Raw genomic sequence first — 19,392 nt, 5'->3', positions numbered from 1 at the left:
CCCAGCAAAAATTAAAATCTATGACAACACAAAGATCTGTAGGCAAATGCCTAATGCCTTTTTCTCAAATTCATTTTTCTCACTTTTTCTACCTCTGTTTTTCATTCCAGTTTCTTCCTAACAGCCCAAATCTGGAAACAACCCAAATGTCCATTAACTGGTGAATGGATAAACAAACTGTTATACCAATGTATAATGTAATACTATTCAGATATAAAAAGGGATAAATTACTGATATATGCAACATCATGGATAAATCTTTAAAAGAATTATGCCAAGTGAAAGAAACGAGACACAAACAGCTGTGTTTCAATTTACATGATAATCTCAAAATGTAAACCCATATTGGCAGATATCAGATCAGTGGCTGTTAGGGGCTGGAAATGGGTCAGAGAACTGATGATAAGAGGGTATGAGGGAACTTTAAAATTGACAGAAATACTTTGTGTTTTATTGTGGTAACAGTTCTTTACACTTGTTAAAACCCAAAGAACTATGTTACTAAAAAATTATTTTAACATATGTAAATTATGCCTCAATAAACTTAAGAAAAAGAAGCAGTGGGAGGTGGGGGACACTTATATACTAGAGAACAAAGATAAGAATGATTCCAAATAGCTTATTTAAAATAATACAAGCTAGAAGACAATGGTAAAGAACTAAAAAACCAAGTTAACCAAGAATTATATATCCAGTTTTAAAATAATCCTGCCAAAATGGAAATTAAATAAAAATGTTCTCAAGTTAAAAAAAAAAAAAGCAAAAAAAAAAACACTGATAGAATCCTTCACCAACAAGCCTGTATTACAAGCAATATCAAAAGAAGTGCTTCTAACTTAAGGAAATAATGAAAATATGGATCTACAAAAAGAAATGAGAGTGACAGAATAGTAAAGATGTAGGCAAATAAAATTTACTCTTATTTTCTTAACTTCATTGATACTTCCTCACAAAGAAAACACCAGCCAAAATGGGTGAATTCTATCAAACATTTCATTAAAAAAAAAAGCCAATTCTATATAAACTGTTTGGATACAACACATCTCAGACCATTTAAGGATGTCAGCAACCATTAGTCTAATTCTAAAATCCAGACGATCACAATAAAGCAAAACAAATTCCAATCTCCCTTGCGGAAACTCTAAAGAATAAAGTTATAAAATCACATTAAAAGTCATGGAGTATGTTCGGGTATACTATGTTCATGGATGGGGAACATTGAATATTGTAAAGATGACAATTCTTTCTAAATTAATCTTTATATTTCAGGCAGTTTCTATCAGAACTCAAAATGATTTCTCATGGCATTTAACAAGTTAATCATAAAATTCATATGGAAGATTTAAGGGCCAAGAATAACAAAGTAAAAGAAAAATTTGATGTGTGGGATGAAAGAGCAGTTTACCTATTGGATATTTATTTAGTCTTATTTTAGAACTATAGTAATTTAATATTCTGTATTTTATGTTCGGGGCTTGACAAAGGAGGCAGACTGGATAGCTCAAAAACACAGGCACACATAAGGAAACTAGATAAGATAAACTTGACATTACCAATTCAGTGGCAAAAAGATGTCCTAGTCCAGCGGTTGGCAAATTTTCTGTAAACAATCAGAAAGCAAAATTTTCAGGTTTTGAGGCCCATATTGTTTCTTTCACAAGGAATCAACTCTGACATTGCAGCACATAAGCAGCCACAGATAATAAGTAAAAACATGGACATGACTGTGTTCCAACAGAACTTATAAAATAAGTGGTAGACCAGATTTGATACATGGGCCATAATTTTTCAAATGACAGCAGAATAATAATAAAAAAAATAGTTAAGGCCATTCCTCAATCATACACAAAAATAAATTTCAGGTGAACTGAAGTTCTACGTGAAAAAATAATGCTTGAAATGATTCCAGAGTATATATAAGAGTTTATAGTCAGTGCATGCTGGCAGAATTTCACAATTTGAATTGCTTCGATATAAAACATCCAAAAAATTAAAGCATGTGTTAGTCAGCCTTAAGTCACTTTGACTGAAACACACAACAACAACAAAAAATTTAGAAGAAGAAAAGTTTATTTGTGGGTCATGGTTTCAGATGTTCAATCCTTGGTTAGCCAACCTCCTTATGGTTCTGACTAGAGGTAAGGCAGAACATAATGGCAGAAAGATGTGATGGAGAAAACCTGGCTAGCTCACATCAACCAGGAAGCAGAAAGAGTGGGAGGAGCCAGGGACAAAATAAAAACCCAAGGGCACACCCCATGGGCCCACCCCTACGACCCAGTAATCACCAATTAGGTTATAACTCAAAATCTAATAATTTCACCTTTAGACACAATTGCATTGTCCATCACATGAACTTTTGGGGACAGCTGGATACCTCATACCCAAATCATAACAAGGCACACAAATTTTCACTCCTCATGCTGATCAAGGATTTTCCTACTTTTTTGTGTTAATTTAAAAACACTCTGGATACAATATCTAGTCAACTTATTTTTCTGTATGTCCCTGTACCCTTATACTACCATTATCTGTGAAAAATCTTCCTATAACTCTAATAAGAATTCAATAACTTTTCTAATATTTTTAAACCACTGCCCAGTTGAAAGTTTCAGTCTTTTCAATCCCCACCTCCCTTAGATTTACAAGTCTTAACTCAAATGATAACCATTTTGTAAAAGTGAGACACCTGGCTGATTTTCCTTTTTTTTTTTTTTTTTAATAAAATAGAAATAAACTGCTAGAAATTGACTGGGGTCCCTACAAATAGCCGTATTTCAAAGTTTATCAGTTTCCTGGAACTGATAAAAAAAAAATTTGTGTCTGTGCATATTCTGGAGAAAAGCTCTATTTTTTATTTGTTTGTTTTTTCTTTTATCTGATTTTTTTTAACAACTCCAAGGGGGATGTGATTTCTCTAACTTCCAACCAAAAAGAAATTTAAGAACCTTTGTTCTAGAGGTTGTGCATAAAGAAGCTCATTTGAATTATTAAATTGGAAAAGAAATCACGGATTATTATAGTCACAGACAGTGAAGGGAAAGATAGCTAATACTGTTAAATCTCCTGAAATGGTCGTGAATCTCAATGGAAATTACATGCATTGCAACAGGGGATCATAACATACATATAAGCTAAAGGTTAGAGAAGAGAGAGGGTTTAATCAGTGATGGCTTTTATGCTTTGGATCAATTGCCAGAGTTGGTTCTCCAATAAACATATTGGCTTTACTTTTCAAAGTCTGAACAGTATTCCTAACCCCAAGATGAGACATATTATCAACAGGGTCTGACCAAGCACAAAACGCTTTCCATAGGAACTCATCAATAACTTACATTTTTGTAGCGCTTTGTAAGGTGCTTGCCCTTGCCTTTCCGCGTGACCTTCACTACTTCCTGCCTGGGAGGAGGACAGCAGCATCCCTAGGTAAGGAACATTCTGGACTCCATTTGTGAGGTGTGCGAGGCTCACCAGGTTGCTGGGGAGCCGTCTGTCCACACTGTCAAGTGCAGGTAGAAAGTTCCGGACCCTGTTGGTAATGGAGATAAGGATGTGCTCCTGACAGAGATCGGTGGGGCGTAAACTACACTGGAGGGAAGAAAAGTCAACACGTCTGAGCTGCAGTGTTGCTTCAGCCAACAGAAAGAAGACAAGCGACAGCTGTGAAGAGGGGAGGTCGCGTTAGGCGAGCTTCCTTCAGGGGCCAAAGCGGGCCTGCCTCAGGGGAGTGAGGCAGCCCCGCTGCAGCCTCCCCTCCGCAGAAGGCCTGTTTGACGCCCCTCCAGCTCCAGCCGCCCTTTTCATCATTCTCCCCTCGCGGTCGCTCATCCTTAAATCTCGGGCTGGAGCACACACCCAAGACCCTACGGCAACTCGCCGAGTCTGACCGCCACAAATTCAAAAGCGAGCTCCACGGCCTTGCGGTCTCGCCCATCTCCCAGAGTGAAGGACAGATGGGCCAATCGCAGACCGAGGAGCCGGAGACGTCTACGGAGGAGGGCGTGGCTAAAGGAAGTGGGTGGGACGAAGCTGTGTTGCCAAGATGACAGCTTCCGGGCCGGCTCATTCAGGTGACTTCCGGCCAGAGGGAGAGACTCTCGAGCGAAGTCACCCTGCTAAGTAGGCTAGGAGCCTTGGTGCTGCTGGCTTTTTCGCCACCTGCGCAACTTTCTTTACCCTCTCTCACCAAACGAGTCACCTATCCGGTTATAAGGTGCAGGTTTTTTCCCTGGGATAAGCATGTGGTAGTACTTCCTCTTTACACGAGGATGACGGAAACTCATAAAGTCAACTTTGTCTCACAACGTGGTGGTACTGAAAAGTTGAAAATTTGGATCTTTAACCACTCGGTAGCTTTTTAAACTGTACCCCGAATATATTCTGTAGCCTTTAAACACTCGGTGCAATTCTGAGTTGCAAAAGTTCTGGGTTCTTTGAGACTCAAAAATTCCATCTAATTGAACAATCTACAAAAGACTTGAAATTTGATTTCTTCTTCAATAGCCTTAAAGGTCCTGTGACTTAATAGCCTAATCGCATGTAAATTTAAAGGCAGATACGTGGTTTGAGAAAATGATTCCAAGAGTCAAACTAATTGAGCTCTTTCTGTAAGAAAAATTATTCTCATCTAATCTAATTTGAACATAGATGTTAAACATAGCTTCTTTGGTTCAGTGCATATCTCATTTGATAACAATAGCCTTACATAAGTTTTTTTTCCGAAAGAAAATGAACATTGTTCAAATGATAGAGGGGAAATAAAGCTTTCCATAGACAGGTTTCTATAGCTTTAAAATAAAATCTCATAGCTTGAAAATAGCATCTTTTAACAAACCACGAAGTCATTGTTAAATTACTGTCACCAAAACCTAAAATTTCAGCTAAACTTACCTGCTCATCAAGAATTTCTAGAACCAAGGTTCAGAAAAGCATCTGCAAAAACTTAGATCTATATGTGTTTAGGTTCCTACCAACTCCTTTGTAAAATTTCATCTGCAAAACTCACTGCTAATGAGCACTTTTCCAGCAGACAAAACATTTTGAATAACTCCCTGAGCATGAAGGTTAGAAATTTTACTAAATAAAAATTAAATACATTTGAATACTTGGATAGAAAACAAAAATGAACCAAATAATGCATTTGTAAGAAGAGGGGGCACTTAAAACACAGACCACCTGTATTGTGGTAGTAGTCATATATTTGCTTTATACACTATTCTCTCCTACATATCCTCACCCCTCTACGTGGTTCAATCCTTCCTACCTTCAAGATTTCAGCACAAATTCTGAATCTTTTGTGACCTAGCCCACAAACAATTCTCTTTTGTGTGTCTGTAGAATTAAAAATATACACTTTATTTGGCCTTTTTGCTTTATCTTATAATATTTATTATTTATGTTTATGAACATATTTTGCATATAATTTGCCTCAGTTAATATATTCTACTTAGAATTGTATTCACCACTGTCCCTGCAGAATGATTTAAATATAGTACACAGGTTTTGATGTAAAAAAAAAAAAAAATGCCTAAATTTAGGTTAATGTTAAATGTAGCTGGTAACTGCATTTTTTTACTAGGATTACCATAATAAAATACCACAGACTGGGTGACTTAAACACAATTTATTTTTCTCACCCAATCCAGGAGATTTTCTCACAATCCAGGAGGTTTAAAAGTCCAGGATTAAGGTGAAGACAGGGTTTGAGATTCAGATCCATACATTTGGTTCTAAATTTGGTGTCTTTCTAAAGCCTCTCAGCTTATAAATGCCTGTCTTCTCCCTCTGTCTTCACATGGTCTCTCTTCTATCTGTGTCCAAATGATCCAGTAAGGACACCAATCTTACAGGAATGGGACCTACCTCATTTTTACTTAATTACCTCTTTAAAGATCTTGTCTCCACATATGGTTCCTGTCTGAGGTACTAGGGTTTAGGACTTCAACATACAAATTTTGGGAAAACACAGCGAAGCCCCCAACAGGAACAGTTAAAAAGATGAAATCGATGGAACAAATGACCTGTCACCTTTCAGAATTCTCATCTTTAAGATTGAGGGTAAAGTGTTTGCCTAGCATGCTGATGCTCAATGCCCTAACTTAATCCCCATTGTGGGGTTAGGTGATTCTTATCCTTAGAACTATAGATGACAGAGATATGTAAATCAGATTAGTGTAAGATAATAGAGAATGGTAGGGCCAATGGTAAATCAGAGTACTTATCCAGGCAAGACATTCAAGTTAAATTTATGTACAACCAACCCCAGCTTCAGGGAAATAAATAAATAAAATTTGGCTGGTTTGACTCATGGCTTCAGTTTGCCATGTTACCTCATTTGCAATCATAACCTCTTATGGTAGCATAAGGGCATATTAAGTATTTCTTGAATATGCAAATATATATTTCCCAGACCCCACTGGTTCACAAATTATTTATTTTATCTAGTTCTTGCTGTGTTCAAGGAACTGTACTAAATGTCATATTGAGATTCAGATCCATAAATTTGGCCACAAACATCCAAGTCATAAGGGCATCCTCTTGTTTGACATAATTTATTAAATGCAAAACTAGATTATCTTCATTTTTGGTTTGGTTTGGTTTGGTTTCAGTTCCTCATAATCAACCTGAGTTCAAAAAATATTAAATGGAAATTTTCAGAAATAGACAATTGATGTTTTAATTGCACTCTGTTGTGAGTAGCATGATGAAAGTTTGTGTTCCCATCCATCCTGCCCACGATGTGAATTATCCCTTTGGCCAGCACATCTACACTGTATACACTACCCCCCTGTGAATCACTAGTGGTCATTTCAGTTTTTAGATCCATTCTCATGTTACGGCAGTGCTTATGTTTAAGTAGTCTTTATTTTAATATAGTCCTAGAGCACAAACTGTTATTATAGTAAATGTTTATAATTGTTATATTTCATTATTATTGTTAATCTTTTACCACACTCAATTTTTTCACTGGGATGTCTGCATAGGGGAAAACACATTGTATATAGTTTAGTATTATCCATGCATGGTTTTGGGCACTCACTGGGGGTCTTAGAATGTAACCACAAGGAGGGATTACTGTATACATGATTTCATTTATATATATATATATATATATATATATCTTTATGCTGTGACTACATGAAAATTTTTTTTTAAAAATTCCTTGTATCACTGTATGCATCGATAAGGGTAAGGCTCTTTCTTTAAGAAATAGGGCAGAGGAAATGAGATGAATTAAAAAATAATTATAGTGCAAGATAAAAGTGAAAAGATCAGAAAAGAATTATAGGTAAGTATTATGAGAAATTATAGGAGGAAAAAATTTCAGCAAGCTGGATGACTTATTGGAAGTATCTAATGCAGTTATAATTAATCTTTCTGTGGTACTTGGTATCTCTTTTATAACATTACTCAATGTGGTATATGGTAGTCATTTGCAATGTTCATATCTCCTTCAAATATACTCCAAAGATTCCTCAAAAGCTAGGAATGGAACCACTATATGCCTTAGCCCTTCCACTCCTATTTATCCAGAAGAACAAAAATCAGCATACTATAGAAATATATCCACTTCAGTGTTTATAGCAGCATAATTCACAATAGCCAGATTATGGAATCAACCCAAATGCCTGTCAATAGATGAAAGGATCAAAAAATGTGGTATATACACATAATGGAGTTTTACTCAGCCCTAAAGAAGAATCAAATAATGGCATTTGCTAGTAAATGGATGGAAATTGAAGACATCACGCTAAATAAAATAAGCCAGATTCAGAAAATCAAGGATTGAACTTTTTTCTCTCATTGTGGAAGCTAGAACAAAAGTAGGGAAAGAAGGCACTGTTGGGGAGGAGTCAGATATCATAAATATACAGGGAAGATCAGTGGAGTAGAAGAACAACAAAAGGGAGGGAGGAAGGAAGGGGAAGAAATATGGAATAAATCTGGCAAAATCATGTTATATGTGTATATAAATGTGCCAAAGGGAATTTCACTTTATGTATATGTAGAAAGTACCAATCAAAAATTTTTAAAAAATAAAGAAGTGAAAAGAAGATCAGTGGAGTAGAAAAGGGAGAATAGGACAAGGGAGGAGGGGAAGAAAAAAGGGGGAATGGGATTGAAATCAAATTCCTCGCATATATGATTGTCAAAATGAATCCAAATACCGTGTGTAATTATAATGCTCTAATTAAAAAATACAGATAATGTCTAAGTCTTTATATGATTCAGTCTATTGTTACCATAATAAGAATCATTTGGGGAACTTTTTAAAAATAAACTTTTATCAACTCTACTTCTGAAGATACTAATTTAGTGGGCTTAAAGAGTTGGTAGAAAATCTATAGACAAATTTTCCCCACTTAATAATGCTGATCAGCCCCATCTGGAACCTACTGCCCTAGAGCACCTAGTACATAGTAAGCTCTCAATAAATTCTTGTCACATTAAATGAGCAGAGCTGTGATTTAGTAAGATTAATAATACCCTGGTGTGTAGAATGAATTAAAGTTGGAAATATCCCAGAGGCAGGAAAATCCTATTACGCACATTCCAGCTAAGAGATGAAGTAGCCCTAAACCAGAGGAGAGGCGATAGGAAAGAAATGGATGGGAAACCCTGAATAGGAAGAATGAGCAGAATTAGATGAAACTTGATATAATGCAGTAGTTCTCAAAATGTAGTGTTTCTAAGTCTTTCCTAAGGAGCTATTTACAAAGCAGATTTCTGGACTCAATCTTTGAAAACCTGTTTGGTTAGTCCAGTAAAGCATGTGAATCTGCATTTTTATACAACCCTTCCTTGTGATTCTGATTTAGATTGTTTAATCCATTTCCATTTAATAATTCAGTTTAAGAATATACTGATGTGTTGACTCTGGTGAGTAGGGAAGAGGTTGAGATTGAAAAATAATTCTGAAGGTAAAATCTTATGTGGCAGGATGGTAAACACTGAGAATTTGGTTTACAGAGAAATAAAATACATTCATAAAACTAAGATTTTCTAAGAGATCTAAGAAAAATAAGAGGGTGATAGAGAAAATTGAGGGCATGTCTCCTTTTAAGAATCTTGAAAAGGAGGCAGCACATGAAACAGAAGGTACAGAAACAACAACAAAGAAACACTAAAAACAATGTCAGGTGAAGAATATTTACATTGTCTAAAATAGAACAATTATAACAACATATTATAATAAAAATTATGGGAATGTTGTCTCAAAATCTTATTCTACTGTTCTTACCCTTCCTTTTGTGATGATGTAAAAAAATGCCCCCATGATGAGGTGACATAAGAATAACACAGGTGTTGTGACATAGCTTTAGGCTACTAACGATTATTGTAAGCACTATCATATTTGACAGTAGTTCAGATGACTGGGATTATTCCTAAGTGACTAACAGGTGTGTAGTATTTACATGGTAGACACACTAGACAAAGTGTATTCCTTTCCTGTGCAGTAAGATATCATGAGCTTTCCTTATGCTACTTCAGAATAGTATGCAATTCAAAACTAATGAATTATTATTTCTTGATTATTCCATTTAATATTTTTGCACTATGGTTGACATGGCTAACTAAATTTCAGAACATGAAACCTCAAGAAAGAATGATTATATTCTACAACACAAATGGACTTTGAAAATATCATCCTAATCAATGTCATAAAAAGAACATAAATATTGTATGATATTTTGTATACTTCCTAAAGACTAGAAGTAGATTAGAGGTTACCATGGGCTGCACAGTGAGGGAGAATGGGAAGTTATTGTTTTATAGGTGTAGCACTTCAGTTTGGAGAGATGAAAAACTTCTGGAAATGATGGTGATGGTGGACTTATATTGGAAATATGCTTAATACCACTGAAACATACACCTAAAAATTGTCATAGTGCTATATTTTATGTACATTTTCCAACAATAAAAGTATATGTTTGTTTATACATATTAGTAATAAATTCAGTGCATTTTTATAATCACTTCTCTAACCTATCCATTAATATGAAAATCCTTGGACTCTCTTTGTTCCAATTCTTTATCTTTTCATCTAATTTGACTTTTCCAATCATTTTTTCTATGAGAAGAAAGCATACTGACAAGACTCCAGGAATATTTTTGTACTGCGTAATTTATCTTATGAAATAATGAGATACTTTTCAAACACAAATCATTCTTATAATAATTTGATGAGGGGCTGGGGTTGTGGCTCAGCAGTAGAGTGCTTGCCTAGTGTGTGTAAGGCCCTGGCTTCGATCCTCAGCACCACATAAAAATAAATAAATAAAACAAAAGAATTGTGTCCAACTACAATTAAAAAATAAAAAAATAACTGGAAATTCATATGCAGCAGAATGAAACTAAACCCCTATCTCTCACCATGCACAAAACTCAACTCAAAGTGGATCAAAGACCTAGGAATTTTAAAAAATAATAATAATTTGGTGAGACATCAGGGAGGAGATAAAAAAAATCTTGGAGGTAAATGAGAACTCCAATACAACTCCAATACAAGCCCTAGGAAAAGCGGAACAAACCAACACCAAAAGTAGTAGAAGACAGGAAATAATTAAAATCCATGCAGGAATCAATGAAGTTGAAACAAAAGAAAAACAACTTAAGAATTGACAAAACAAAAAGCTGGTTCTTTGAAAAAATAAATTGACAAACCCTTAACACTTAACAAAAAGAAAGAGAAAACTCAAATTACTAAAATTTGTGATGAACAAGGAAATATCACAACATACACTATTGAAATACAAAAGACAATTAGAAACTATTTTGCAAATTAATACTCCAGTAAAATAGAAAACCTCAAAGACACTGAAAAATTTCTAGAGGCATATGATCAACCCAAACTGAGTCAAGAGGACATACGCAGTTTAAACAGATCAATTTCAAGCAAGGAAATAGACACCATCAAAAGCCTATTAACCAATAAAAGCCTGGGACCAGATGGATTTACAGCTTACTTCTACAAGACCTACAAAGAAGAATTAATACTAATATTCTTCAAATTATTCCATGAATAGGAAAGGATAGAACACTTCCAAACTCATTCTATAAAACTAGTATCATCCTGATACCAAAATCAGGCAGAGACACATCAAGGAAAGAAAATTTTAGACCAATATCCCTGATAAACATTGATGCACAAATTCTTGCAAATTGCATACAAAAACATATATAAAAAATAGCACACCATGATCAAGTGAGGTTCATTCCAGAGATACAAGGTTAGTTCAATACACAAAAATCAATAAATATAATTCATCACATCAATAGATTTAAAGAATCATATCATTATATCAATCATGCAGAGAAAGCATTTGATAAAATACAGCACTCTTTCATGTTCAAAACACTAGAAAAATTAGGGATAGTAGGAACATACCTAACATTATAAAAGCTATGTATGCTAAACCCAAGGCTAACATCATTCTAAATGGAAAAAAAATTGGAAGCATTCCCTCTAAAAACTGGAGCAAGACAGAGATGCTCTCTTTCACCACTTCTATTCAACATAGTCCTTGAAACTCTAGCCAGAGCAATTAGCCACAAAAATTAAAGGGATAGGAATAGGAAAAGAAGAATTCCAAACTATCATTATTTGCTGAAGACATAATTCTATACTTAGAGGATCCAAAAAACTCCACCAGAAAAATTCTAGAATTAATAAATGAATTCAGCAAAGCAGTAGGATATAAAATCAATACCCATAAATTAAATACATTTCTATACATCAGTGATGAATTCTTTGACAGAGAAATTAGGAAAACTACCCCATTCACAATAGCCTCAAAAAAAAAAACTTGAGAATCAACAAAAGAGGCAAAAGATCTCTACAATGAAAACTATAGAACACTACAGAAAGAAATTGAGGAAGACCTTAGAAGATGGAAAGATCTCCCATGCTCTTGGATGGGCAAAATTAATATTGTCAAAATGACCATACTATCCAAAGCACTATACAGACTCAATATGATTCCAATTAAAATTCCAATGTCATTCCTTATAAAAATAGAAAAAGCAATTATGAAATTCATTTGGAAAAATAAGAGATCCAGAATAGCCAAAGCAATTCTTAGCAAGAAGAGTGAAGCAAGAGGCATCACAATACCAGACCTTAATATATGCTACAAAGCTATAGTAACAAAACAGTATAGTATTGGCACCAGAATAGATTTGTAGACCAATGGTACAGAAAAAAGACACAGAGACAAACCCACATAAATACAGTTATCTCAGACAAAGGAGCCAAAAACATACATTAAAGAAAGGATAGCCTCTTTAACAAATGGTGCTGGGAAAACTGGAAATCCATATGCAGCAGAATGAAACTAAACCCCTATCTCTCACCCTGCACCTAATAGGGTCTCTGGCCTAATTCCTAGGTCTTTGATCCACTTTGAGTTGAGTTTTGTGCATGGTGAGAGATAGGGGTTTAGAGGACCTAATAGAGGAAAAATTAAGCCCAAATCTTCATCATGTCAGATTAGGCCCCGACTTCCTTAACAAGACTCCTAAAGCACAAGAAATAAAATCAATAATCAATAAATGGGATGGATTCAACTAAAAAGCTTCTTCTTAGTAAAAGAAACAATCAATGAGGTGAAGATAGAGCCTCCATTTTTGAGAGCAAATTTTTGCCATATGCATATCAGAGCACTAATCTCCAGGATATATAAAGAACTCAAAAAATTTAACACCAAAAAAAAAAAACCAAACAACTCAATCAACAAATGTGCTAATGAGCTGAACAAACACTTCACAGAAGAATATATGCAATCGGCCAACAAATATATGAAAAAAATGTTCAACCTCTTTAGCAGTTAGAGAAATGCAAATCAAAACTACTTTAACATTTCATCTCACTCCAGTCAGAATGGCAGCTATTAAAAATACAAACAACAATAACTGTTGGCAAGGATGTAGGGGAAAAGGCACACTCATACATTGCTGGTAGGAGTACAAATTGGTACAACCACTTTGGAAAGCAGTATGGAGATTCCTTAAAAAACTGGGAATGGAACCACCATTTGACACAGCTATCCCACTCCTCTGTCTATACCCAAAGGACTTCCAATCAGCACACTAAAGTAATGCAGCCACATCAATGTTTATAGCAACTCAATTCATAATAGCTAAACTGTGGAAACAAACTAGATGCCCTTCAATAGATGAATGGATAAAGAAATGGTAGTATATAAACACGATGTTACACAGCATTGAAAGAGAATAAAATTATGGCATTTGCAGGTAAATGGATGGAGTTGGAGAATATCATGCTAAGCAAAGTAAGCTAATCCCCCAAAATCAAAAGCTGAATGTTCTCTCTAATAAGTGGATGCTGGTCCATAATGGGAGGGATGGGAAAAATGAAGGAACTTTGGGCAAGAGGGAAAGGGGGAGGGGGAGGAGGGTGGGAAAGATGGTGGAATGTGATGCACATTATTACCCTAGGCACATGAATGATTGCACATATGGTGTGACACTACATCGTATACTATCAGAGAAATAAAAAGTTGTGCTGCAATTGTGTACAATGAGTCAAAATGCATTCTGCTGTTATATATACCTAATTTAAATAAATAAATAAATTTATTTAAAAAAAAGAATTTGATGACATAGGCCTAGTTTTGGGGAGTGTAATTAGGCTTGTGTAAGTTGGGGTTCTGAAGCTAAGAGTCCAGAACATATAATATTTAAGTAACAGTAGACCTGAAGTCCAGTGGAAACAGAGTAGCTGACTCCTGAGTTGCATAAGCAGTGTGATTCAAATGACTTATTTAACATTATTATGTATTGAAATAATAACTCTAAAAATGAAATTGTTACCTTTTTATTAGGATAAGCTGTGTTGCAGTAACCCTTAAATTTGTGTGATGTGGCCTTTTCGTTGACAACTATCTACAAAAGAAGCTTAATTGTTCTTGTATTCCACCCCAACCTAAATACCTTGAAAGCTGGGAGATGTAGATTTGGTGTGATGCAGGTGTAACATCGACTTTTTCATATTAACATGCATGTTTAAAATTTCTGCCGAGAGACCTATATAATGTTTCCAATAACAGTAAAGTTTTGATTAAGCCTCTGTCAGGTAAAATAAGGAAAGAATTTTTATAGACGAGGTATTTTTGGATTTGGAAAGATTCATTTTTTCATAGTATTGGCAAAAATTTAGTAGAACTCTCAACTTTATTATCAGTAAATATCCAGTTCAATGCTAGTGTTAAATACCAACTGTGTGAATTATTAGTTGTGTATTCTTGAGAAGTTCATTTACTTCAGTTTCAGCATCTGAAATGGGGACAATAGTATGAAATATAAAATGAGAACTATTGTTATATACATTATAGGTTATCATTAATGAGAGCTATCATTACTGATTAAATATCACTCAATTTTCTTACATTTATATAGTTTGGTGAACATCAGATCAGATAGTATTAAAAACTTTTTAAAAATTTTAAAGAGGTTTACAGATATACACTTTTGACTACTGATATATACATCTTCTCCCTTTTTCAAAATTCCTTATTTTCACTATCATATAATTGTTTAATGATGTACTTCCTTGTGTTTCACTGTCATTATTTTGTGGGTACTATTCTTATCTCCCAACCAGCATGTGTACACTCCTTGAAACTAGCTAATGTTTCATAGCTCATATTTCTTTTTTGTCTCCTGCATCTGGCATACTACTGTGAACTTAGTCAGATACTCAGTAAACATTTGTTTACTTTTAGTAATTGGTGATTTCTAAGCAAGCCCTTAAGCATATTATAATTGCAATTAGAATTAACTGTCACTCTCAACATAAAATTGCTGCTACACTCTTGAGAATTCTCATTAGTCAAAGGTGACCTTCCCATATATTCCAACAGATGCAGACCTGACAAAGTGATTCATACCTTTCTAACCCACGACACAGAACTTTTCAATCTGCCTTGCTTTCCAAGCAACTCTAAACCTAAAGCTGTTGAAATAAGTAATAGAGATCACTTAGGGTACTCCTTACCAAATACAAAACACTATTACAAAGCCTATTTGTTCGTTGGCATAATATTTGTTCTCACATACAGTCTAAGATAATCTTCCTTTAAAAGAAGTTTTTAAAAATCAGAGTACAATTTTCAGGAAATTAGCACAGTACATATCCTATAATATGTTGCACCACAGCTTTTTCTGTGGCCTTAATGAAAAAATAACATTGAGCCAATATTTCTGATCCTATATTTAAAAGACCCAAAAGCTCCACCAGAAAACTTCTAGAACTCAGATGAATTCAATAAAGTAGTAGGTTATAAAATTAACACCCATAAATCAAGTGCATTTCTATACACCAATGATGAATCAGCTGAAAGAAAAATTAGGAAAACTATCTCATTCACAATAGCCTCAAAAATAATAAAGTATTTGGGAATCAATGTAACAAAAAAGGTGAAATCTCTCTACAATCAAAACTTCAGGACACTAAAGAAAGAAATTGAGGAAGGCCTTAGAAGACAGAACAATACCCCATGCACTTAAATAGGCAGAATTAATATCGTCAAAATGGCCATACTACCAAAAGCACTATATAGATGTAATGCAATTCCTATTAAAATTCCAATAATGTTCTGCATAGAAAGAGAAAAAGCAGTCATGAGATTCATTTGGAAAAATAAGAGGCCCAGAATAGTCAAAGCAATCCTTAGCAAGGAAACTGAAGCAAGAGGCATCAAAATATCAGACCTTAAACTATACTACAGAGCCACAGTAACAAAATGGCATGGTACTGGCACCAAAACAGACATGAAGATCAATAGAATAAAATAGGATAAAGAGAGACAAACCCACATAAATATAGTTATCTCATACTAGACAAAGTCACCATAAACATTCACTGGAGAAAGATAGCTTCTTCAACAAATAGTTCTGAGAAAACTGGAAATCCATATGCAGCAAAATGAAATTAAACCCCTATCTCTCAACCTACACAAAACTCAAAGTTGGTCAAAGACCTAGGCATTAGGTCAGAAAATATAGGCCAAACTCTTGAACATGTTGGCTTAGGAAACAAGTTCCTCAACAAGTGCAAAAAGTAAAGTTAAGAACTAATAAATGGGATGGTATCAAACTAAAAATCTTTTTCACAGCAAAGGAAACAATCAAGAACATGAAGAGAGAGCCTACAGAATGGGATAAAATTTTTGCTACCTGCACCTCAGAAAGGGCATTAATTTACAGAACATAGAAAGAACTCAAAAAACACCAAAAACCCAAATAACCCATTTTGTAAATGGATAAAAGAACTGAACAGACACATCTCAAAAGAAGAAATACTAATGGTCAACAAATACATGAAAAAATGTTCAAGCCATCTCTACTCTAACAATTAGAGAGATTCAAATTAAAATATACTGAGATTTCACTCCAGTGAGAATGGCAATTATCAAGAATACAAGTAACAATAAATGTTGGCAAGGATGTAGGGGAAAGGGCCCATTCATACTTTGCTGGTGGGACTGCATATTGGTGCAACCACTCTGGGGAAGATTCCTCAAAAAAACTAGGAATGAAACCACCTTTTAACCCATTTATACCACTTCTAAGTATATATCCAAGGGAGTTAAAATTAGCATACTACAGAGACACAGCCACATCAATGTTTATAGCAGCTCAATTCACAATATCTAAGCTATAGAACCAACCTAGGTGCCCTTCCACAGATGAGTGGACAAAGAAAATGTGGTATATATACACAATGGAATATTTCTCAGCCATAAAGAAGATTGATTTCATGACATTTGCCAGTAAATGAATGGATCTGTAGACTATCATGTTAAGTGAAATAAACCAATTAAAAAAAAACAAAAAAACAAAAACAAAGGTCAAATGTTCTTTCTCATATGTGGATGCTAACATACAACAAGGTGGGGGGAGTATGTGTTTAGTGGATTAGACAAAAAGGATAGAAGAAGTGCACAGGGATAGGAATAGGAAAGAAAATGGAATGAATGTGACATAACTTTCCTATATACATGTATGAATATGAATATACACCACAGCGAATCTCCATATCATGTATATCCACAAGACTAGGATCCTAATTAGAATATATATATATTCAATATTTGTGTAAATATTCAAAATTAACCCTACTGTCATGAATAACTAAAAAAGACAAATTTAAAAATTTTAAAAGAAGAACTATTATAGCTAAGAGCCTAACTTTGAAGTTAAAAAGTCTTATATTCTCTGGATGAGAAACTGTAATAAAACTATATAAACATTGTCTTCATGTGTTAAATGGGTATCATAATAATCTCAGTGATTTGTTACATGAATAAATCACAGCATAACACTAGGTCTAATAAATATGCAATAAAAGTAACTTGAACTTTTATTTAAATTTTTAACTTAAAATCTGGAAAAATTACTCTCTAAAAAGTTCCAGGGCTGGAGATGTAGCTCAGTGGTACAGTGCTTACCTAGTATGTATGAGGCCAGGGTTCAAGCCCCCACCCCATTGGAAACACAGAAACACAAAAAGTTTCAAAGTAGGAGAGCTAGCTCCCATGTAGGCTGCTTGATGACATCATTGGGATACAGATCTTTTCCACCATTCTATTCTGTTATCCTCTATTATACCTGTCATCAGACCTCGGACTTTCACAAGATATCCCCTGCAGTTTATCTCAAACCCAAACAAAACAGCATCCAGCAAAACAAAACCCCATCTCTTCATGTTTGTTTCATTTTAAGAGTGAAGCAGTCTTTCCCAGAAGCCTCGTAGTATACTCTCCTTTATAACTTAATGACTGGGTCACATCTTTATCTCAAATGATTACTGATGAAGAGAATGGGATTATGAATTACCCAGGGATAGGCCTACACAAATCAAGATTTATCCCTGAGCTTTGGTTGTATCCCCTTTTAGAAGGGTGGATGCTTAAACAAAATTGGTATACTATTAACAAAAGGGAAATGGGTATCTACTACAGCTATTATTCTGCATAACAGAATATTCACCATTCCTTTTTAATCTGCACATGAAAGAAATTTAGGGGGCTGGGGATGTGGCTCAAGAGGTAGTGTGCTCGCCTGGCATGCGTGTGGCCCAGGTTCGATCCTCAGCACCACATACCAACAAAGATGTTGTGTCCGCTGAGAACTAAAAAATAAATATTAAAAATTCTCTCTCTCTCTCTCTCTCTCTCTCTCTCTCTCTCTCTCTCCTCTCTCACTCTCTTTAAAAAAAAAAAGAAAAAAAAAAGAAATTTAGGTATCTCCTTGCACTGTTCACTTACTTTCAATTGCTGCCTATCAGTTAAATCTCTGCCATCAGAGACAAATTAATTTAATTTTCTTCAATTTTTAAAAATCTTTCATTCTGCTGCTACTGACAAAGTTATTGAAGCATCTTAGCTAAAAATGGCAAATAACTGGGAATATTAAATTTACCTAAGACAGATAAAAAAACAAATGACATGTTAATTGTACCTACTTTCTTAAGGTGATTTTTATCTTGGGACAGAAATTTGTAGCATGATTATATGTGACTTATAAATTAAAAAAAACTTTCTAAACTTAAAAAATGAGTTATTTTCCCACTTTGTTTAGATTAGCTTACTGTTTTAGCAGCACCAAAAATGATAACCAAATATGATATTACACAGTATTTTAAAGGAATACAAAAAAGAGTTCACATAGATTATTTTGACCATATGTAGAAGTTTATAAAAGAGAGTGGAGTGACTATTCCTATAAAAGAGAGAAGGGTGTTTAGTAATATGTATGTCCCCTGCTGCAGGGAACATGATTGATAGCACAGTTGCTATTCTTCAGAGCCCACCCTTGAGTTTGTGCCAAGATCAAGTTCCTGAATGATTCTTTCAGGCATACAACTGCATTTAACAGGGATGCTAATGCAGGTCCTCTCATGAAAGACGGTACTGCTTTAATGCGATACTTGAACTTAGGAGCTCCCCATCAGGATAACAGAATCTTCAAACTGTCCTCAGTCTGTGACTTTTCCTATCCAACTCTCCTTTAATTCCCTTTCTCCATTACAGGTAACAAACCTGCATCACAGTCTGAAAGTTATCTTGTCTTCCCTTAATCCCTCACCTTTTATAGGTATAAATCACCAAATAAATCTTTTGGATGTCTAAACGTGGCAACTGCTTCTTGGAAGATCCTAACTAACACATATGTAGACAGAAAGTTTTAACAGAAAATGAACCAAAATGATGACTTTAAAAAAAAAAAAGAAAAATTGCCAGGTGTGGTGATACATGCTTATAATCCCAGTGACTCTGGAGGCTGAGACAGGAGGATCATTAATTCAAGGCTGGCCTTGGCAACTTAATGAGACCGTGTCTCAAAATAAAAAATTAAAAGGGCTGGAGA

At 34.7% G+C, this 19,392-nt stretch overlaps 1 protein-coding gene across 1 annotated transcript in view; it reads right to left on the bottom strand.

The window, feature by feature from the left end:
• The window catches only part of LOC113190127 (uncharacterized), a 272,978-nt gene that overhangs the window by 178,706 nt on the left and 74,880 nt on the right, over positions 1-19,392 (bottom strand). Inside the window, exon 5 of the mRNA XM_077793155.1 lies at positions 1,554-1,600. Coding sequence (XP_077649281.1) covers positions 1,554-1,600 — 47 coding nt within the window. The remainder of the gene's footprint in view (positions 1-1,553; positions 1,601-19,392) is intronic.

This window comes from Urocitellus parryii, chromosome 15 (assembly GCF_045843805.1).
Source record: "Urocitellus parryii isolate mUroPar1 chromosome 15, mUroPar1.hap1, whole genome shotgun sequence".
Taxonomy (NCBI): domain Eukaryota; kingdom Metazoa; phylum Chordata; class Mammalia; order Rodentia; family Sciuridae; genus Urocitellus; species Urocitellus parryii.
This window is presented reverse-complemented; position numbering and strand designations above follow the sequence as displayed.